The sequence below is a fragment of the Grampus griseus genome (genome assembly GCF_964374135.1).
Source record: "Grampus griseus genome assembly, chromosome: 15".
In the NCBI taxonomy this organism is placed as follows: domain Eukaryota; kingdom Metazoa; phylum Chordata; class Mammalia; order Artiodactyla; family Delphinidae; genus Grampus; species Grampus griseus.
This window is the reverse complement of record NC_139009.1, coordinates 22,404,750-22,428,737: the sequence shown is the minus strand read 5'-3', so window position 1 is coordinate 22,428,737 and position 23,988 is coordinate 22,404,750. Positions and strand designations below refer to the sequence as shown.

Genomic DNA, 23,988 nt, shown 5'->3' with positions numbered 1-23,988 from the left:
ATATATATATATGTATATCACTCTGGCTTCCATTGAAAATAGACTGGAGTGGGGCAGGTGAAGATGAGAAGCCAGTTAGGCGAACACTGCTTATTTCTAGATAAGAGATGAGAGGGGCTAGACCTAGTGGCAGCAGTGGAAGCCACTGGCCGTGGTCAGTTTCAAGCTCTGTCTTGAGAGTAGTCAACAAGACTGTGCTAAGTTGGATGTGGAGTGGAAGGTGTGGGGAAGAGTGAGATCAAGGACGATTCCTAGGTTTGCTGCTTGAGCAGACAGCTGGACAGTGGTACTGCCGAGCTGGAAAGACTGGAGGAGGAGAGGGTTTGGGTGCAGAAAGAGCTCGTTGGAACATGTCAAGTCTGAGTTGTCTATTAAAATAGGCCGGTGGAGATGGCGGTACATGAATTTGAAGCTCAGAACTGCCGCGAACTGTGGATGGAATCAGCTGGAGATTTAAATGCGATACAGTAACTTTGGGGTTCCCATTTTTCCTAAAAGTGCGCCCCACCCTCTACCATAATTGGGGCCAGTGGTGGTTCAGATGGAAGGGGCAGGCAAAGTGTGAACACGGAGACAAAATTGGAGACAATCTTCCAACTTCAAGTTATGAATAAAGGAAAATAAAGTTTAGCTTTAAAAGGTGATAAACATAGCACAGTTGTGACTTTAAATTTTTCATCAGACTATATTCATTGATTCAAATTTTTAAAATAATTTCATCAGCAATCACTTAAGCTATTTCTATAATTTCAGGCAGGGCAAGTTCAATACCAGGAGAAACAGAGTGGGATTTTTTTCTTATATTTGTTTCTGTTTGATTTTGAATGCTTTGGTGCAAAGCTTTGGACCTTGTAGTTCCTATTTAGGACAGGTTCAGCTTATAGGTGATTAAAGAACCATTTGGCATACAAAATATAGATTTACCCTATCTGTAGGATTGCTAGATAAAATACAAAATGGCCAGTTAAAATGGAATTTCAGATGAACAGTGAATAATGTTTTGGTATAAGTATGTCCCATGCAGTGTTTGGGATACACTAATACTATAAAGTATTTCTTGTTTAACTGGAATTCAGATGTTACTGAGTGTCCTGTCTGGTTATCTGCTAAATCTGACAACACTACTTACCTGAAATTATCCACGTTCTATAATCAGCATGACTTCTTGCTCCCTTGAACTCTAAAGTAAGAAAATAAACACCTATTTTCAGTCTATACAGTGGTTCTCTCAAAGGATACTGCAATCTATCTCCCTAGCTGTCTATCTAGACAAGCAGAAAACATATCGCTGGAATTCTTTAAGCCCTGCTGCCAGTTTCATCCATGATTTTGCTTATTTTGTTTTGCCTTGGGGGCAGACCACCAAACAGAGAGGAATAATATATGCACCAGGCAATCTGTAGGTAGTAGAATTAAGAGATCTAATAATGTATTCCAGTCTGTCTTGAATTAGCTGTATAATAACCTCTGCTTCAGCCTTCTCACCTAAAATATATGGAAAATATCTTTGCCCAATTCTCCTCACAAGAACCTTTGAAATTTCACCTAAATTATGTCAATAAAAAGTACTTTGTGTTCCTTAGGAGATGGAGGAACTATAGTTCTTTACAATTTTTGAGGTAATATTTATTAACATCGGAAAACTACAACCAGACACAAAAATTAAAATAGGCTCTTTTTTTGGTCAAAAAGCTAATTATGAAATTAAAGTTTTAAAATAAAAGTTTTAGTCAAAATATCAAAGCAGATGATTTTCGAACATGATAAAAATCATTATAAAGTTCATTTAAAGCAAATAAATGAGAAATCAAATACATTTCTTTAAAAAGAGAGAAATAAGGGGGAAATGCCCTACCAGATATTAAAACATAAATACACAAAAAGTAAAAGAGAGTAGTATCAGTGCAAGAAGGAGGCAAATTGATGAAGTGAATAGATAGCCTGGAACAGACCTGTTTTACTCACAAGTCAAGAGTTGAAGAGAAAATTATTTTAGGAATATGTATTGTTCGAAAAGTGGTTTTAGAAGAGCTAATAAAGTGACATCCTTACCTCACACTATACACCAAACTCAATTCCAACTGGATTTGGGAAGAGAGAAAAAAACAAATACAACTGGAAGAAAATAGCAAATATTCATCTAATTGCTGGTAAAGAGAGGACTACAGAATCTATAAAACAGATGGAGGAAATCACAAAAAAAATTTTAAATAGATTTGACTACCTAAAAATAAAAACCTTTGGCATGCTAAAAAGGAGAATTAGAAAGCAACTAATAGAAGTTATTTGAATTGTGGATAAAAGGTTAACATCTTTGATATATCAAGTTTGTCTATAAATCAAAAAACTGATAGATACCAAAACAATATGTGGTTTAAAATGGACAATATGTGGTTAAATATGAACCATTCATAGGAGAAAAAAATGAATTAACGCACACACTCAACCGTGTTAATTATCAAGTCAATGAACATAATTTAAAATATTCTACCATTTTCTACCTTAAAAATCAGCAGAAGTTCTCAGTGTTGGTGGGAGTGCCTGATGCACAATGCTGGCTGATGGTCAGAGTGACCCCTTGGGAAGTCAAATGGACAATATGGGTAACGAAGGTTTCAGTGTTCATATTATTTTGACCTAGTAATTCCTTTAAAATTATCCTAGATTTTACTAGATTATCCTAATTCTAAATTCAGGAAATTTATCCTAAGGAAATTATCCTTTTAAAAATGTATAAAGATGTTCAGCACAGTATTTTTAAATATTTTAAAAATGTAAAACAGTATGGAAATGATACAGCAAATTGTGGCACAGCTACTCAGTGGAACACTCTACAGCCATGTCAAATTCTATTTATAAAAATGTTGGTATTAGCATGCAGAATGTTTATGCTATAATGGAATTTGCAAAAAAAAATCACAGCAATTATATAAAAAAATCTAAGCACAGAAACGTGAACAAAAAAAAATAACATGCTGGTTATGTTTTTATGGAGCTTCACATGTGACTACTTTCTCATTCTTTTCTTTTTCTCCATATGAAGAGTTCTTTATTGTGGAAAAAATGTGAAATTTAAAAAATTAAAATTTTACATTGTGTACGTCTGTGTGTGTCTATGTATGTGTGTCTGTGTATGTGTTTATGACCCTGTGTATATGATATGTATGTGCGTCTGTGTATTTATGTGTGTGTCCGAGTGTGTATGTGTACACGTGTGTGTGTCAGTGCCTGTGTCTGTGTGTGTACCCGTATCCACATCTCCCGTCCTGTGCGCAGGTCCTTCGGAGTGCTTCTGTGGGAAATCTTCTCTCTTGGATACATGCCGTACCCTAGCAAAAGCAACCAGGAGGTTCTGGAGTTTGTCACCAGTGGAGGACGGATGGACCCACCTAAGAACTGCCCCGGGCCTGTGTACGACTCTTTTAGGAATTTCTACAAGTTACTAAGCACAGTTTTCCTTTTCAAGGAATATCTGCAGCCACATATGCTTTTTTGTTTTAAAATAAGGAACCAGACGGCTGACCTCATTTAATATGCCCCAAGAGAGGACTATGTCTGTGGCTTCAATGGGTTAGTCTTCCAGCCCCGTGAAAGCAATAATGTCACACCTGAAAAGGTATCCGTCGTCTGGATGGAGGCTGTGGCCTCACCAGGCTCACACGCCTCAAGCACCTCCTAGGAATCTGTGTCCCAGACTCTGCCCCTGCCGCCCTGCACCATGGGTCTTGAGTCTCCTTTAAGTGTTTCTATTCCCTGCGTTTTCTGCTGTCCTGTCTGGCATCCCTCGTTCCCACAAACAAGGCAGATGGGAAATAGAATATTCTGTCCCAGAGCTGACTTTAATTCAGGAATGGAACGAGAGGAGACATATGTAACGTAAACACCAGGATGTCCATGTTCACGAGCCCTATGTTATATACACCTTCACACTCTGCCCATCAGCAGAGGGCAACATGTGCCAACACGGGACAAGATGAGTCCCCACCCTCGAAGACAGTACCATTCCAGTCCCATTTAGAAAAGTGCTGGGGGAAAAAATGTATTTTTCATCCTGTTTCTCTTGATTTTAATTAATGTGCTTGTTCTTATTTTAGATACCGGATAATGACCCAGTGCTGGCAACATCAGCCTGAAGACAGGCCCAACTTTGCCATAATCTTGGAGAGGATTGAATACTGCACCCAGGTATAAACATTTCCGCCCCCCTTGGCCAGCGTTTATATGGAAAAGTCTTGCAGATGGCAAATACCAAAATGGGAAATAACAGTTACACCAGCCAGGAAACATGAGTTATGATCATGAGGACGAATGTTAATTATCTATAAAGTAAAATGAGTAGTAGCTCAGTTTGCCTGTTTCGTAGACAAATACTAGTCGCTGCCACTTAAGAGGAGCTGAGGCTTGGAGAGGTTTTGTCCAAGCCACACAGCTTCCTCGCCATCCCGCTGGTCCCTACGCAAATCCCGCTCCCATTTCCATCAGTAAGGACTAAGTTTTTCCTCTTTTGATAGAAATGGGATACCATTTCTGCAGACGACTATGCCTCCTACCTCCTCAAGAGAGGAGGCCATCAAGTGAGAACCCCCGCCCCCTCCGTTTCCCTCGTCTCTGCACCTGCGCCGTCCTCAGTGGAGCCGTGTCCTCCTCTCCTTCAGGGCGGCCCCTCCTTCTGCACCACTCGCACCACTTTCAGGCCAACACTTACCTCCTCTCCGCTGTATGTGCTTTCTTTCCCTCTCTTGCCTCTCATTCCGTCAGGATATCTAATTCTGGAGAACATTTTAGAAGTCAGACAATAAGCCACTACCTCTCTAAACTCCCTCTCATCTTAGCTGTGACAACAGACATACCCATTTTCACACTGTAGTCATTTCCTGTCCTCATGATTCCATATTTTCGGGTCCTTTGGGCTCGGAAGGCATTTATCTACACAGACTTCAAGTCATTCGGGGTTCTTTCAGAGAACTTTACGTTCAGTGGCTTTTAGGTTATTATGTTGTAATATTAATGGAATACATCCACTTAAGTATATATACTTTGGAGTAATTTTCTTCTCCAAAGTACATAAGATCCCTCTTAAAAGCAAGGAACTCTGTACAAGCATATTTTGAATGACTCACTATAGAGATTAATGATTAATAGGGAAGGAATTAAGACTAAAGCAGAGAGAATTAGAAGGTAGTTGTTTTTTATTCTTAAACTCTTTACTGATGAATACTGGACCTATATGTTTTTCTGTTAAACCGAAGTAATGGTTTTTCCAATTTGCATAAAATATTACAGAATCAAGTTTCTGCAACTTTAAGCTTTCTACCACAGATTTTCCTCAAATCTCTGGCAACTGCCTTCTGCTTTTCTGTATTAGTCTGTTGCTGTAAAAATGATCTAGCACAGAGCTGATTTTGTAAACGGTTTTCCTCGTAGCACTTCAGTATTTCCTGGGTTTCATCAGATACAAACTAGTTAAAGAACCACTGCATTGTGATATTGGCACGTGTAATGATACGATGACAACACCCAGAAATGTTATAATCAAGTGTAGCCCATCCAAACATGATGGAAATGGAAAGACGAGAACTAGAGGTTAACCTGTTAAGCCCACATAGTGTATCTCTCCTCTCCTACCCTCCCCTTGCCCCCAACACACACACAAACACACACACACTTGAAGTCAAACACATAGACTTTTTAGTTGAAAGGAATCATTTTTAAAAGTAATTTACAATCTTTTAAATCCATTAATCTGTAAGATTTGCCCAAAGGTGGTCTCTGCGAAGTCTTTCCTGACCCTTCTCCCCTGCCCTGGCAGTGGGCCACTTCCCGGCACCCTCTCCCAGCACCCTGCAGGCACTTCCGTAATGGTACTTATCCACCAAGCTCTCCAAAGATGAGGATGATTTCCCATTTCTTATTCCCCCGTGCTTATAAATTAGCAGATTCCCAATGAACACTGAATAGTCTCTTCATCTGTAAAATAAGTTCGGATGACATCCGCGCTAAGGGAGCTTCCAGATCCAACATGTTTGGCCTGTGGTTCAAAGTTTCCGTCCGTCCATTTCTCCCACCTGTAGGACCCAGATGTGATCAACACTGCTTTGCCCATAGAATACGGGCCCCTCGTGGAAGAGGAAGAGAAGGTGCCCATGAGGCCCAAGGACCCTGAGGGAATCCCTCCTCTGCTGGTCTCCGCTCCCCAGGCCAAGCGGGAGGAGGGCCGCGAGCCAGCCGCCCGCACGGCTCTGCCTTCCACCGCCTCAGGCAAAGCCGGCAAGAAGCCCGTGGCCGCAGAGGCCTCTGCCCGAGGCGCCAGGGCGCTGGCCGTGAAGGGGGGACACGTTAACATGGCATTCTCTCAGTCCAACCCGCCCTCGGAGCTGCACCAAGTCCAGGGGTCCAGAAACAAGCCCACCAGCCTATGGAACCCAACTTACGGCTCCTGGTTTACAGAGAAACCCACCAAAAAGAGCAATCCTCCGGCGAAGAAGGAGCAGCGCGAGAGGGGGAACCCGGGCGGCGAGGGCGGCCGTGCCATCCCGCCCCCCGCGGCCGCCGGCCACCGTCCAAGCACCTCTCTGCTCCTCGAGCCGTCCTCGCTGACCACCAGCCTGAGGGACGTGCCCCTGTTCAGGCTGCGCCACTTCCCGTGCGGCACTGTCCACTACGGCTACCAGCAGCAGGGCTTCCCCCCGGAGGCCGCCGCCCCGGGCCCGGGCCGCTACGAGGACCCCGCGGCCAAGAGCCAGCCTGCGCCCTGAGCCCGAGCCGCAGCCCGAGGGCGGCGCGCGCCAGGTAACGGGCCCTCCGCAAGCCCCAGAGCAAACGTCACTTTTCATTCTGTGCCAACTTTTTTGAAGTGGCACATCACAAGCTGTATTTTCAAACTGCTTCAAGAGGTTTTGAGCACGGGTTCATCCTATTCTTTCGAGAGGAGAAAATCTCATAAAGACGAATGATAAACACGAGGCCCGAATGGGGCTGCGCAGGGTTTTGACGCACGGCTGGCGTCCACCTCTCCCTGTTTCTTTCCAATCCTGTGCGCTCCACCTCCACGCACGCAGAACTAGCGCTCATGTGTTTCCTAGTTGGAGTCATAGATGTTCCCTTACCTTGTTGATGTGGGCATGGACCACTTGAGGACAGAGGGAACAGAAATAAGGGAGTTCTCTGCGGTGAGTCAGCGCGGGGTAAGACATTCTTTACTTGGAAAAGAAAAATCATAGACAACTCGCTGAAACGTCACTGTGGATGACGTCTGGATGTTTTCAGTTGTGGTGACTCATCGACGACCGTAAAAATGTGGTAAATAGTTATGGTAGTAGAGAGAAAATGTGTATACACTCATCTAAATGAAATGCAAACACTCAAAGTGCTTTGAGATGACAAAACACGGGTACAGATCGAGAGATTCCAACATCCAATTAATATACCTCATGCCTTAAGAGAACCCTCCTACTAAAAGTGAACAACTGAGTGTGAGGTTTCCTACTGGGTTGAAAACTCAAGATTTAAATTATTAATTACTTATTTTAAGACTTTCCACTAAAATAAACTCCGATGATTTAAAAAGAAAAAAATTTAAGCAGCAGTGATACATGGAAGCAGAGAAACATATCCATTCACGGGCATTAGTGTCAAACCTTCCGACAGTTTCAATCATGAAGCTTCCCAAGTTGAAGTTTCTACTACTAGTGGTGGATCATTGGAGTAACAGGCCCTCCGACGGTCCTAAGAAGAGGTACGAATACAGTATCTATCCTTCCTTCCTCGGGCTTCACCCGAGTTTTCGCTCCTTTAATCATGTGATCCTAACATACACGGAAACACAAATTTGCTGAAATACACATAGCATAATCTGTATACCTGTCAACTACAGGGTAAAAGAGAATTTTTTCTCTGGGTGGCAATGAGTAAAGGAACTAAGGAACACTTGGAGTGCTGAGGTTGGCAGTGACATATTAGGATGGGAGTTCTGAACTTGGTTTTCGCAGATGAAATTTATCTCCATGCAAAGGAGTTGGGAATCTGTTAAACCTTACACATGTACATATGCAGTGATGCTTTATCTCATTCTTTCTTTCTGCTCCCCTTCGTTCTCTTGCCCAGTTTCTTTTCTGGTGGTAGCTGTGCCAAAACGTCACTTTGGGAGGAAAGCATCTTTTATCGCTTGTTAGGCACTAAGCATTCCCAAGCGAAAGGACAGTGTTTATCTACCTTTTCTCCTACCTTCTTAATTTCACCTACATCAGAAGTCTCACTCTGGGGCTTCCCTGGTGGCGCAGTGGTTGAGAGTCCGCCTGCCGATGCAGGGGACGTGGGTTTGTGCCCCGGTCTGGGAGGATCCCGCGTGCCACGGAGCGGCTGGGCCCATGGGCCGTGGCCGCTGAGCCTGCGCGTCTGCAACCTGTGCTCCGCGGCTGGAGAGGCCACAACAGTGAGAGGCCACAACAGTACTGCAAAAAAAAAAAAGAAAACAAAAAGTCTCACTCTGGTTGTGGGAAAGCCACTCTGTTCTAAGCCAACACTAGACCAGTGAGTGTTGATTCCTCCCATGGCAGAGCCTTGCCCTAGTCAGTAGTTCTGCACATCTCTAGAAGCACTGATACCCTGGACCCACTTTTCCTTTAACTGCCAAAAATATTTTCATCAGACACACATGAAGATGAACCATCCATGAACTCATCTCTAAATACCTGTTATCAATAAAGTTTTAGCTCATGCCTGGTGCGAAGTCAAGTCTAATTATATAAACATTAGTCTAATTTGTAAACCACCTGAAGGGGTGCAAGAATCACACTTTGAAAAACACTCCTCAAAGGATGACAGAGAGCTGTCAAAACTGAGAAGAACAATTTCATTTTATATTTGTAACACCAGTAGCCAGTGAAACAGGGAGCATGTTATGTGGTAAAATAGCCAACTCTTTCATTAACAAGGAAAAACATCTTAGCCCTTTCTCTTCTTAAAAACTACAGATCCATTACATTTTCAGGTTGTGCCTTACTACCACTGAGATTGATTTGCTGATTCTCTCTAATCATCTTTATTGGTATCAATTTTCATGTAAATGAGAGTCCAATCTTAAAAGCTTGTATACGTGGAAAATAAACAACTCCACACTGAGCTATAACGTCCTCAAGATGTTTTATTTAACTCGCTGTAAGCCCAGGTATTGGCACGGTATTAATCTGGACTGTTGTACACTCAATATTGCTCCAGCCATATGGCTCCAGCAATTTGTACAGATGCTGTGGACTCACGTATTTATTAGTTATGATGCAAAGTCCCACCCAGAACATGGACAGGCACAATTAAAAGTCTGTAGATGTTATGTGAATTAAACCATAAGCTGGTATAATTATTCTTATTCCATGTCTATAAAGAAGCTCAGCAGAGTTCACAATCGTTCCATTGGGAAATCAGCAATCTGTGAGGAATGACCAGTTTATCCATACGTGGCACCTCAACATTACAGCCAGTCAACATAGCAGGAATGAACTTCATGTTTTAGAAAGAGTAAGGTATACTTAGTAGTTGAAAGACCAGATTCTCTAGCCCGTTAGGATGTGAGTCCTGGCTCCCCATGGCTTATCAGACCTGTCAATACCTCAACGTCTCCATATATTGTACAAAATGAGGATAATAACTTCCCTTTCTCACTGCCCCTCAGGAAGATTATAAATTGTGTGAAAGCACAAGCACTCCCTCTCATGCCTCTTGAATTCCCAAGTGATTTGGGTTGGGTGTGGGGAGAATTTCAACAGTCAGCGTGTGTCTCTACACACCTGCCCTCCCCACCACCCCCGTCTGGCCCTCCCGGCTCCCCTTCTGTGCCATGTTGGCTTTGCCTGTCACTTATTTAATGACGGTAGCAAGAACCCTACCAGAACCAAGGGCTTTCAGGGCAAAAGAAGGATGTAAAGACTCTCTACCACACTTAGTGTTAAAAAATAAGCATCAAAGGAAGCTATTTAACCCATTGGATGAATTCTTTTTAAAAATTTTCTGGCCTCTCCATGTAGTGCTTGGTAAGCGCTACAGCTGTAAGATATTATGTGACCAGAGATTAACTTCAGTCCATAAAATGTGAGGCTTTTGCATCCAAATCCACACGGCACAGCACTAAGAAAATCTAAGGGATCAGGCTATTTTGCTAGATTTTTCTCCAGTAATAGTAGGATTAAAATTCACATGAGCTTTGTAGACCTAAAACATGATGCTTATGAATTTAGACTACTCTGAATAACAGACTTCCTATGACAAGATTCATAAAATGTATGAAGTGTGTCGTCAATCTGTCTTTAGCTAATGACTTTTTAAATGGGTCCCCCAAGAACATACAACTTGACTTTGCTAATTTCATTGCAGCAGATGGTTCCCTATGCTGTTGTGTGAACATACAAAACGAAACCCAGCATTCCCATAATCCTCCACAAGATGCCCTAAAATAAAAGATAATTATCAAGAACAACTGGTAAGGCTTCTATTAAGATTCTGTTTTGATTTGGTATCCTCAGTAGGTGTGTTTAAGTTCTAATGCACCACTCAAGTACAAAGCTATTTTTAGCCCTAGCTTAACAGCTTTAAAACATTTGAAAAGCTCAGTGCAACAAAAGAATATGGCATGGAGTTGGGGGGCAGGGAGGAACACGGACACTAACCACAGCATCAGAGCGACGTCTCTCCCCTCTTCGGCTGTTCAGTAAATGTAAACACGCGTGTAACCCTTCCACGTAAAGATGGCACCACCAGGGTAGGAGAACCGCAGGTCCCGGGTCTGCCTGCAGCGCCGTCCGCCCTCCATTCCTCAGATCCTTCTGCTTGACACGTGCTCCAACGGTTGCCTCACTCCGTTCATCTGCTAAGGCCTACTGCCTCCTTGAAAGCAATTGCTCACAATTAGTTATCCCGCCATCACTAAAAGGCTCGTTGGGTAGGTGCTTTTCAGCCGGTGTTAGCTGAAAGGCAGTCTTAACAAATGAACTCACTAAGCCTTAGCAACTAGTAGATTAACGCTCCCTAGAGCGTTTACATCTTGAGAGGTTATTTGCCAGTATAGATGACTATCAGACTGTTAAAACCTCAGATGGTTATGATATGTTGCATGGTTTAGCGCTCATCAATTATTTGAGAAACAGCAGGCAGACCGAGCAGGAGTTAAGGGCGTAGGTGTTAGACAGCAATTACCTACCTCCATGACCCGAGCAAGTTAAACTCTCACTTTCTCATTTAAAAACATGAGCAGTTTGGTCTCAGAGGCCCCCTTCCTTTGATTCTGAAGTCTATGATTCTGTAAGACTTCACCTCTGTGTCAGGTAAATCCCAACACCTGGCCCACAGTTGGTAGGACATGACCGGTGTGTGCGTGCACACGTGCGTGTGTGTGTGTGTGTGTGTGAGACCCTTAATCCATTCCAAGGCTAAAGCCAATTAATTCAGTGCACAATCCCAGTGAGCCTATATTTAACCTTTATACAAAAGCAGACCAGAAAGAAGTTTAGCATCAGTTCTCTGTTTATTGTTCTATTCAAAGATCTCTGTAACAAATCACAAAATCATTAACATGGCAAAATGAAGTTGCTGTCTGGGGTGGTTTCCTGAAAGAAGCAAAGCTGACGCAGGACTGTGAGAATCACGTCTGTTTAGCGACCTTCACGCTCACCACGGCACCACTTACTCTCTATTACATTTGCCACAGTGGCCACCTTATTAGCAAAGTAAAATCATGCAACTTATCACTTGAAGCGTTATCTTTAACCACACCTAATACTCGATGACAGATCTGACACACTTGCTGTCAGTGCTCATTCCCAGAGTAACAAAGCCCAGGACAGGCCACACGTTCGCAACCAGGCAGTGTGTGTGGAGTCAGGCATCTCTGAACAAGCACCATGGAACCATGATGATGAGGAATTCACTAATGACAGGAGTCTTCTCTCCCAGTCACCATTGGATTGGAGAGAATCCCTCTTTTCGGGTTTGTGGAGACACCCACTGCCACTGGAGGGCAATTTTTGGAAACCTGTTCCGAATTATATAGCGTTGTAGTGGATCTAGTAGTAGGGAATCCCCAAAAGACAGCCAACTCAAATGCCCCAGCAAAAGACCAAGAGAAGATTGTGACAACTGCAGGCAACTGTCTACATTTTAGCGCATCTAACAGTTGAGGGGAGAAAAACCAGTTTAAATATTTTTGCATTATTTCAAAATTATATTTACGTGGTAGTTCACAGTTCTCAGTAAGAAGGAAAGTAAGATTAAAGACAAATTCTTTTTCCTCATGTATGTACCAGTTAGCAGCCGGTGATGTTTTATAAAAGAAACTAAAGCAGAACATGACACTGAATTCTCCTCTGTCACACCCCAAGGAATGTGACGTGAGACCTCAAGAAATCTCATGCTATTTCTTACTTCCCTAAGCCCTAGTCCCTTCAAGAAAGAGAAAAGATTGCTTGAGAAAAATCACAACATTTTAAACTGATACATATAATCTACTGGAATTCTTATTAGAAATCCATTTTTACTGGCAGGCTCAATAAAGGAGACTGAAAACTTTCACTTTAATCCTCTTCTCTATTGTGTATAATACAAAATCTACTTTCCCCTGTCACCAATTGGGAATTTTATGACTGTTAAAATTCATTTTAAAATCCATTTTAGGATTTTTCCCAAAGATATTGTGTAGTAACACCTATCCTTCATAACAAGAACTGTCAGGAACAGCCAATGTCATCAACAACACTGTTGACTGAGATTTAAGCTGAATCTCGGAAGTCGTATTAGAGAAAGAATAAAAAGAATGGCTTGAAGCTGTGCATGTAATTTTAACATGATTCATTTCCATGTCAGTCTGATTTGATTTGTTATGTGAAAAATAGTTAGTCCAGTCTTCAAGAAGGTAAGGGTACTTTAAGTAACACCTCTATCAGGCTGGAGGTGAAAGAACTTAACCTCTGAGATCAACACAGGTCAAGGAGAACACAGCATCTGGATATTTAAACTTCCTAAACTTTAGGAATGCTTCAAATTCAAATTCAGTTCAGCGCAAGTAGCTTCCTGATACTCCCTATTTAATTTCATCTATCCAATTCAAACAACTCCGACTAAACATCCAATCCTAAGACCAGTTCCTCCGAGGACAGAGGCATACAAGGTGTGCCTGAGTGTAAGGACCTGCGTATCTACAGGAGCAACAAACTTGACATCTGGGTTCATTTAGGGTTTTAGAGCTGAAATTAAAACCATATTTATGATCATTTGTCAAATGACAGCAGTGATCACTAGGGACAGGTTATGTTTTAAGCTAATAGGCTCAATTTAAACACCTAGAGTATCTTTACTAACATTAACTCAGAACTTGCTGCCCTGCTGCAGCACCACGACCACACTTCCCTATCTGAACTGAAAAATAATGAGACCTGCTGCTGCTTTATCGTGAAAATTCTATTCGTTATAAGATATTCTAAAGGGACGAGAGGAAAAAGGTTCCCACACCGCTTGGTGCCTTTCTCGTCAAGGGAAAAGGCTACAAGCAGAAAAGAAATTTCATTTCTACCACGCATAATGAAAATATATTGTTGTCAGTAACATGTGCCCATCTACTCTAATTCCTCCCCATAAACTCCTTTTTCCCTTCTGTAAAAAGGAGCACTGGCAAAAATTTTGCTAGAAAAAATTCTTTTTGCCTACGCAAAGGCATCATATTCTGCTGGTAAGAAAATCTTAACATGATCTACTTAACTTGTTCAGCCCACACACAAGCTCCACTAAGAATGTCTGTTGTATATTCAAGCAGCTTATGTGACATTGTTTGTAAATAAGAGCCTATGTACCAAGGGATATTACTAAACAATTACTAAAAATATATGTGATGTGAGTTTTGTATTACCTACTGTGTTTGTATTACAAATAAGTGTAGTGAAGCAAAGGGCATGAAGAAAAATAAAAAATAAATTCTCCTACTTGCTTGCCATGTGGTGATACATATTATATGTCTCTGAGTCAATCATTTAGATAACAAATATCCAGTGAACGGTTAAAATTACTAGATCTATTTCTTAACTAAGCATGATCCCTAACACATTAGGTCTCTAGCCTCAGTCAACGTGGCTTTAATAATATTATCACATAGCCTAAATAGGCAGGTCCAAAATAAAACTCTGAAACAAAAATGCTTGGCACCGGAAACCAATGCTGTGCACACCTGGGTGAGATCCAGTTCATCCTCTCTGTGTTAGACCACACATGTTACTGTGTTCCCTAAATTACCATCATATCACAACAGAAATTCAAAACCAGCCCCAGGGACAATAGATAGGCAGTTAGGTGACCCCACTGTGTCTTTCCTGCCCCCTTTTCTACCCCTGACACCCAACATCCTTCTATCTCCTTCATGTCACTATTTTGGGGTAAAGTTGGGCTACCATGACTCAAACCTTTCTTGTCCTTTGTCCTCCCCTACCCAGCAAAATTTACCCGTCCCACAGCCTGGTCTCTCAAGCCCACCTGGCTGAAGCTGGCGAGACAACACCTCTACTTTAAACCATCAACAGCCTCCACTGCCTCTGTTCATTTAACAAATGCTTCCCGAGCCTGCCGTAGGTGCCAAGTGTTATTCCAGGTGTTAGGGAGGAAATGATGAACAAAACAGTCAAAACCCATCCCTCAATCCAGTGAGGGACAGGACAAGTAATGAGCAAAAAGTTGTAGCATGACCAAGGGTGGTAAATGCTAAGGAGAAAAATAACACACGAGAGGGGATAAGGAGTTCGGGAGAAGACAGTGCAACGGTCTCACCAAGATTTCAATGCCTCAGCTCAGATTCCACAAATGTCTGTATCTCAACACTTTTCAGCACTTAAAAAATACTCCCATCAAATTACCTGGAAATATAGAAACAAAGCCTTTTAGTAGAATGTAGATACTTATTTATATATATTTTGAAATCTATAAACGCAAGGTTTTCTATCCAACCCTAAATAAACAAATGAAATCCCACTGGTATAAAAGATAATTAAGCAATTTTAGAAAACCAAAGAAATACATTCTTTTCTTAAATGGCTCTCTGTCCATCAAAACAATATAATCGGAGAGTAGCTAAAAACATAACTTCATTTGCTGAGTAGAAGCATGGTACTTTTTAAGACTCTCTATAGGACAAGGGTCCCCAACCCCTGGGCTGCACAGCAGGAGGTGAGCGGCGGGCCAGCGAGCAAAGCTTCATCTGTATTTACAGCCGCTCCCCATCGCTCACATTACTGCCTGAGCTCAGCCTCCTGTCAGATCAGCGGTGGCATTAGAGTCTCATAGGAGCGCGAACCCTACTGTGAACAGCACATGCGAGGGATCTAGGTTGCATGCTCCTTATGCGAATCTAATGCCTGATGATCTGAGGTGGAGCTGAGGCTGTGATGCTAGCACTGAGCAGCGGCTGCAAATACAGAGTATCATTAGCAGTGATGTTTGACTGCACAGAGACCGTAATAAATCAATTGCTTGCAGACTCATATCGAAACCCTATCAGTGAGTGGCAAGTGAAAACAAGCTCAGGGCTCCCACTGATTCTACATTACAGTGAGTTGTATAATTATTTCATTATATATTACAATGTAATAATAATAGAAATAAAGTGCACGATAAATGTAATGTGCTTGAATCATCCCGAAACCATCCCCCCACGCCGGTCCGTGGAAGAATTGTCTTCCACGAAACCGGTCCCTGGTGCCAAAAAGGTTGGAGATCACTGCTATAGGGTAAGGATGGGACAAATCCAAGTCATTACTGTAAGAAGAAAAAAAGTGAACTACAAAGCATATATACTCTGAGTACCTGAGAAGAGGAGGGTTGCAGGCAGGGTCAGTGACAACATGCCACTCCAAACCAAAACAGCTTCCCTTTTTATTAATGCTCAAGACATGAACTTTGAATGACATAAGCAAAACACCAATGAAAACACCTAATTTTTATGTATAGTATACGTAAACATACACATTACATGGATTTAATAATCCTAATCTAAATATGAGAACAATTGGTTCTCTGACCTCAAAATAAATTCAGTGTTGGCATTACTGTTACTAACTTACAGGGTTTTATATTTAACAGGAAGAATTATGGACAACCAAGTTCAGTGTAGTCATGGACTTCACGGTAAGGTATAAATAGAGTTTTTAAGAAATAAACTATATAATAAAATAAGTTTACTTTTGACACAGTACAGTCACTTTCTTCAATCAAAAATATTCCTTGATTACAAAGCAGCCTTATTTTGCAAATGTATTTCAGGAAAATAGCTCTAGCAATATTTGAAATTTCACACCTTTTTAAAAAGGCAGCAAAGCAAGAGAATTTAGATTTTAAATAGTATATTGCAAAATAGTTCAATGTAGTATTTCTAAAGCACAAAGCAAGCTCCGTTTTGAAGGATGCTTTTTATCTTATAAAGCAAACTATTCCACTATTTCCGTGGTAGTTTAGAGTCTAAATATCTACAATAAAAGATATATCTTTATACATACAGGACAAACTTCAATACATACCCACAACACAAATGTTCTGCATTATTACATCACTCTATTACGAAGCTTAGTTTGTTAACATGTGCTCAAAAGGAAAATAAAAACATGATACAGTTCTGCAGCTTTATAACAGGCTGAATTCTGCAACAACTGAAAATATAAAAAGAGCAACAACAGCAAACGCAACACCGGTTTTATGAATAATAACACAAAACATCAAGAAACCATAAACATTTAAATGAATAGCTACTACATTCTTCTTAACACATCTTAATTTGCTCTCTTGTCATAAATATAATTTTTTTAATGTTTTTCATATCCCTGGAGGAAATGATGGCCAATCCTCCACAAAGAGGAAAGTGCATCATGCTTTATTTTAAAAGTGCTTCATATATGTATGTTTTATAGATATGTCCCATAAGGAAGTTAATTAAGCACGTGCAAAAAATTCTAATTGTGACTTGAATTTATAAACCTAATCATGGGTTTTTGTGGTTCCTCCAGATGAGGCAGTCAGTCACTAACACAGAAGAAAGATCTGAGATGACACGCTTTGTACAGCGGAAAGAGCCCGAGCCACAGGTCAGGAGACCCACGTTCTAGTTGTAGCTCTGGTAACCAGCTAGCTTGTGACCCCGCGTGAGGAAGAGCGGCTTTAGAACCTGGCAGCGGGCAAGAGGCTGAGCTCCAGAGTCCCTTCCAGGAATGCCTTACCTACAGTCCTAAGGTACCTGTAGGTGAGGCATTCCTGGAAGGGCAAATAACTTGACCCAAAGACATGAAAAATACCTAGTCACACAGCTATTATTCTCTTACTGTCCTTATTAGTACAGAAAGAAATAAAAACTCTGAAAATACTTGACAGAAAAAGGTCATGTGAAGGTCTTACGTTAACCAAAGCTAGTGAAAACCTTCACAGTTATGGCATATGGAAAATCCACTATTCTGTGCAAAAATGAGACAGAGTAATAAGCAACATCAGTCAGTCACTTAATGGCACATTTTTTCCCAAGTCTCAGAATTCTCTTGGGTCTAAAGCTTTAAATCTTAAAGAAAAAAAGGCTGATTTTGAGATTGTTTTAAGAGAACCATGATTCCCACAGTTCATATTTCTAGCTTTTTAAAGGAGTCTCTCTGAATTGTTATAATGCTTTTCATGAAGATAGCTCTGTTCTCAAATTTTAAATAACGGCTAAAAGCTAAATAAAGTGAACCATTTGCCATGGACTCTTTATTTTACGTTGTGTGTGTGTGTATGAGCTCATTTAATACTGTAGAAGTTTAACTCAACAATTCTCATCCACAAGCTTTGACCCGTTTATTCCCCGGTAGGTCACTCTGCTGGGCCTCACTAGGACCCCGTGGTTTGGCCTGCAGGTGAAGTAGCGTTTGTCCCCCACTGCCCCATCATTCTTTCCCTTGGCGCTTCGAAGCTCCAGTCCAAGCCAGATCCCTGAGGCAAAGTCAGTGGGGCCCAGGTACCTAACGGTGCCCATCTCGTTGGAGCTGGTGAGGAGGACCTGGGAGCCCTCGTGCAGCCTCACGCGCCCCTCCAGGCCGCCGGCCGTGGTGCTGCTGCTCCAGCTGCGGCGCAGAGCGGGCTTCGACCTGTGCAGAGGGAACGCGAGAGAAACTCTGAAGCACGAAAGCCACGTGATGCAATTCACCGTATTCGTTTCCACAGCCAGGTTCACAAGTCATTCACAAAAGGGCATACTTTATGTTCACAACTTGATCTTTTTTATTCTAAATAGCAATATTAGGATATACTTTTCTTTAACATTAAAACGTTTTTCTCTTGTGGCTATTTTAATACTACCCTAATCTGGATTTAAGATTTCACTAGCAATTTATATATGCGCATGCCCTCGGTAAAATAGCAATTAGAAAAAAGACACCTATACCTGCTGAACAAAGCAAAAAGAAAAGAGCCTAGTGGTTTGGCCGTGGTAAATAAAATGCCATTTTGCTCACCTTTCAAATATTCCTTTACATGAAAACCATTTTTAAAAACTGTTAATCCACAACTTTAGAAACTACACACACACGCACACACGCACACACATACACACCTTCTACGAATGAACTCCAGTTACATTTAAGGGTTTGCCACTCTCCCTGTCACTAACATTAGGAAGGACCTTAGTCGTCTGGATCAGGATCCCTCCTCTTTTCTCTACAACAAAACATTACTTACAAGGCACTGCCTCCTAGCACCCGCCACCAGCCTGACCTGATGACACAACTACTGGGCACCCACACGTGGAACCCGTCCAAGGCCTCATGCCAATACTGCCCAGGGCTTCCTCCACTGTCCCAGGGAAGTAGCCAACTCTGCCCAAAACAGAAACATGCCCAGGAGCTTGTCCTATGACCTGAGACCTCCCAAAACAGTCATCCAGAAACCACCACCAGTGGAGCCTTCAACCCGCCGTCCACGCCACCTCTCCTCCAGGAGAAACCCTTCTCCCAGCCCCACAGTAGAGACAACTCGGAACCTGTTACCAAAACTGCACGGAGCCTGACTGCGAGCAGAGTCTGGGTCCTGCTTGGTTTCTATTTTATTCCACTCTCCGTATTTTTAAATACACTCTCACACACCATGTCTCATTTCTTCCTATTAACGACCCCGAGAAGGGAAGAGCACTCTAATTTTATGGGTAGGAAAACTGAGGCCAAAGCCTGTCCTATGCCACATCTGATAAATCCTAGTTATAAAATGTAATGAAAAAAATATTATTTACCACGTCAAATGCACGAATACAAAGTTAACAAAGAAATACGTAAGAGCTATAAGAAAAGTAAAAATCTTTACCCAAGAATATACAAAAGAAAAATGAAAAAGCTTTGTTCCTGGATAGAAACATATATATATAAATGAATCCTCCCCAAAATGATATTTTTTTTGCAACCTGATGAAATTACTCGAATTTCACATAATGACAGTATCTATCATTTCCTGAGCACTTACTATGTGCCAAACACTTCACATACATTATCTCATCCAACCTCGCCCAAACCAGGGAGGAATTTGAGGCTAAGAAAAATCAAGCTATTTGCCTAAGGTCAGAGAGATGGTAAAGAGGAGACCTGGGGTTCAGATCCAAGGTTGTCAAGCACAAAGGCCAGGCTCTTGCTCACAACCACAATGGGTATTAATAATTAAGAAAAGGTTGAAAAATAATAATATGGCAAGATTTACATTGCCATCATGTTAAATTATAAAATTACAAAAATTAAAACAATGTGGGGACGTCCCTGGCGGCACAGTGGTTAACAATCTGCCTGTCAATGCAGGGGACACGGGTTTGATCCCTGGTCCAGGAAGATCCCACATGCCACGGAGCAACTAAGCCCGTGAGCCACAACTACTGAGCCCACAAGCCACAACTACTGAAGCCCACATGCCTAGAGCCCATGCTCCTCAACAAGAGAAGCCACCGCAAAGAGAAGCCCGTGCACCGCCAATGAAGAGTAGCCTCCGCTCGCCACAACTAGAGAAAGCCTGCATAGCAGCAAAGACCCAACGCAGCCAAGAAATAAATTTAAAAAAAACACAAAATGTGGCCCTGGCGTAAGAATGTACTTTTAAACGACACAGAGAAGATGTTTTAGAAAAATACATGCAATTATTTCATATGTGATAAGAAGTAAAGCTTCAAATCAGTGGGAAAGGAGTGAACATTCTAATTAGGAATGCTGTAAAACCTGGTCATTTATTTGGAAAAGAATATGATTCTTACCACACACTACATATTTTAAAAATCCCCAAGAGATTAAAGAGTTAAATGCATAAATTAAAAAAAAAGAAAGAACTAGGAAAAAATAAAGCTATTCATCTGAACACACACAGACATACATACGTGGGTGGGGAGGAGGAGGCGGACATGCATTTAAAGAGTATGCCACCTACCATTAGTTCATGTTTTTTCACGTATTACCAAATGCCACAAAAATGTTTCATATCACAGCATAGCACAGTCTTTAAAAACACTGCAAAAGTCACACTGAGTAAAATTATTAAAGAAGAAAAATAAAATTATTATTATTATGGGATATGTTAAGGGGAAAATCTTTCAAAGAGTATATAGAGTATGATTTGTCCAACTTTGCTTAAAAATTCAGATACATGCATTAGAAAAAAGCTGGAGGAGTATATGACAAAATGCTAACAGTGATAATCTCATCTAGGTGATAAAATTACAGACGATCTTGATCTGCATTTAATTTACTGTAATTTTTTCAAATTTTGTCCAATCTACTTTCATAATCAGAAAAATTTTAAAGAAAGAAATAAGTAATAAATGAACTCGATATCCAAGCCAAAACTTAATAGTTTGGGTAAAGATTTAACATTCCAATAAGAATGATTTGATTCACGTTACGTCAAAGCTCTAAAAGCCCAGGGAAGTGAGAAATTTATAAATTACGTTACACTTGAGAGCGCTGCTTACTCCTTCAAAAACATTAACGGATCACCTATGAAATAGCAGGTCCAGAGCTAGGCTCCAGGAACTTGTGCATAGTAATCTGTAAAACGTTACAGATCCTGCAATAAAGATGGGTACAAAGCAGAAGGCACACGAAAGAGGGAGAAATCTATCCTCACTCAAGGTCCCAGGGAAGACACTTCAGTGAGGAAGTGACACTTGAACAAATCTGACAGATGAGCAGACAGAGAAGGGAAGCAGACATAGTCATGGGAGCAAAATATATTACGTGCAACTTAAAAAAATTTTTTTTGAACAGCGCGGAGAGTTTAGCAAATTGTCACTTGTGAGGATTTTACCACGAGAGCTAAGTCCAGAGAAACAGGCAGGCCTGTACACGCTATGCCAATGAATCTGGACTTCATTCCGCATCTGAGAATTCAAAAGCTTTACGGGACAGGCAGAAAATGAGAACATGTGACGTGAAATGATGGAACCTGCAGCCAACTGGGTTATATGAGTTCTACCCAAAGACATTCAAATTTGAGCTGGCCAAATACATCATGTGGACAGGCTGGGTTCCACAGAGAGGACCCAATGGAGACTCTCAGGAGATGCACTCTGAAAACACGGGGAGAAGCTAAGTTGGTAATGATGGAGATGAGATGTAGCGACAGGTGAGCTACAGATCCCAGGCTGGATGCAGACGGTGGGAGAGAGGATGCCTGTGCCTACCAGGTGGCAGTGACACCTATGCTAACATCTCAAGCTCCCTGTGTTTATTACCCCCATGCTTGGTATTAGATATACTAAGAATTCTGAAGCCAGAAGAATTGCTTCCAACACCCCCTCCATCATCTTTTCCTCTGAATGAAGGTGTTCATCACCACCACCTCAATAAGCCAACTGGAGAAGCACATCTGCTCTTTCTCAAAAACGGCGCAGCCGGCTGCTGCTTCCCTTTCCTCAGCCCTCTTTTGCAAACATGCCCTTTGCCCCAATTCCTTCCAGTTTCTTACGCAGGGATTTTCATTATCTCTGACTATATTTTCCATGTTTCTCCTGGAAGTATCTTTTATTTCCGTATGAATAGACAAGAAAATGGCACAGGGTTTGATAAATGTCAATAAACTCATTTCTTCAACCCACATTCTTCAGAATACATCATGCTTCCAGATTAAAAACAGCACAATATACAATCAACTCTGTCACTTCAGCAGAAGGTCATCCAATCATTACAATGTTTCTTACCCCTGAGATCAGGGACAGGTTTCCTAGGACCTAAAGTCTAAACACCTAATGTCTTTCTTTTGTTTCATATAACACTGATCACCAAACATCTGGTCACATATTGTTTAAGTAAAAACTAAATAAGTTTTAAATTGATTATATATCCTCAATAAGAATATGTTTATTTTTCTAAAACAGGTACTAGAGTCAATCTGTAGAAGTATCAGTAAAGCTTCATTTATTTTTATTTTCAAAGAAAACCAACAGAAGTACTGATATTTTCTTCTCATGTCAACAGATCATCTTGTACATATCCACACCTGCTGTATAATTCCCACGGTTCAGATTTCTCTCTCCTTCCCTTGCTTCTCTGTACCATGTTCTTCCCCTCACCAACATCTTGACACCCCTTCAAAATCCTTTATATCCTGCTTGCCTCTTCTTAGTAATTTCTTCCATTCTGCCTAAGAACTCTTGAATATCTTCAGTAAACTGGAGCATAAAGTTATTGCCCTTAAACTCTTTCAGCTACTCAAGTGAGGAGACCAATTTTAAAATCTCAGAATTGGTAGAGGTTTTGAGGAAGGGAAAAAAACAAAACAAAACCCACCCAACTCTGCTAAACAGTACCTACCAGTGCCTCAGGACCCGTCAGGGTTCTCAAGTGAAACCTCAGATCTTGGCGAGGCCTTCCAATAACTTCATGGCAGATTATCATATAAACTACCTGCCTGTTGCTCATGTGATCGTCAAGTCCTCTTGTGTGGGCTATGATTCCTAGTGGCTTCTAGGGCCCCACAACTAGTGCACTTACCTACTGAGCTAGACGTTTTTCCCCCAGGGCATTGTTCATAGATTAACTGGAAGGATTTAAAATTAAAAAACAAAAAAAAAACACCTCCTTAACCTAATCGGCCTAGAAGAGCCTCATATTCCTCAAAAGGTTAAGAAGTTCCTAAACGTCTCAGAAAACTATTAGGGGGAGTAAACTGGGTCTGAGGTCTATAAATAGCAATATAAATGAAAAAGAGAAAAGGAGATTCTCTCTACAAAGAAACAACAACAACGAAAAAGGGAGCAGTACATTCTACAAGAGGAAGTAGGAGTATTTTTTAAAATAATAATAAGATGACCTGATGCAAATAGGCCTGACATTCCTTTTATGGACTTCCCAAAATATTAAATCTATTCTCTGACTAATCAAGTAAACAGAGTTTAAAATCAGTCCACCCTATTCAATGATAACACAGAATGTAAATTCCTCCAACTTTTATTAACAGTACTAAACCTCTTTGAAAATATATTCCATATACTACTTTTAGTCACTGGTGACATTTTTAATTGAGCTTGCAAAGGAGGGAGGAAGAACTCTTCTCACTGACACACTCATCACACCTTTCCTCCTAAGTGTTAAAATTCTACCACGCAATGTAAAAGATACAAAATCCCACTTTTATTTCTTCACAGAATCCTGTCATGTTCATCCTGAAAGGCGTTTTTTCTAAATCTTCTTAATACTCACTTGGCAAAAGCATTTCTTCTGTTAATCTCTTTCTGGGAAGAAGCAGAAGTTGTACTGAAACTTCTCCTAAAACCTAAATATGAAAGTTAAGGTCAGATGAGGAAAACTAAATCACAAATTCACAGTCCTTGTTAAAAGTTATCTTTTATCATTTCTTCTACAGACGTTCTATTCTACCAAGTGTTTCTTTGGAAACAGAAAGCAAAGAAAATAAGTGCATGTAGGTTGTAACAGTTTAGACTTCTTGACGATTGTTACCTCACCTTTCTCATCAAACTATGCACTACATGAA

General features: G+C 41.1%; 2 protein-coding genes across 8 annotated transcripts in view; one reads left to right on the top strand and one right to left on the bottom strand.

Moving 5' to 3' along the window:
* Window positions 1-6,755, top strand: part of ALK (ALK receptor tyrosine kinase) — a gene marked incomplete at both ends in the record, with an annotated part of 728,930 nt that extends 722,175 nt beyond the window's left edge. The window contains 3 exons of the mRNA XM_082672737.1: window positions 3,277-3,411; window positions 4,095-4,185; window positions 6,072-6,755. Of these exons, the coding sequence (XP_082528863.1) occupies window positions 3,277-3,411; window positions 4,095-4,185; window positions 6,072-6,755 (910 nt within the window). The remainder of the gene's footprint in view (window positions 1-3,276; window positions 3,412-4,094; window positions 4,186-6,071) is intronic.
* A 4,566-nt stretch (window positions 6,756-11,321) lies between these two features.
* Window positions 11,322-23,988, bottom strand: part of CLIP4 (CAP-Gly domain containing linker protein family member 4) — a 110,058-nt gene continuing 97,391 nt past the window's right edge. For 6 of the 7 annotated variants that reach the window (XM_082671753.1, XM_082671752.1, XM_082671754.1 and 3 more), the window contains 2 exons: window positions 23,697-23,769; window positions 11,322-18,122 (listed from right to left, as the gene is read on the bottom strand). In XM_082671753.1, coding sequence (XP_082527879.1) covers window positions 17,801-18,122; window positions 23,697-23,769 — 395 coding nt within the window. In that variant the 3' untranslated portion in view covers window positions 11,322-17,800. The remainder of the gene's footprint in view (window positions 18,123-23,696; window positions 23,770-23,988) is intronic. The other variant, XM_082671755.1, reaches the window with a different exon arrangement.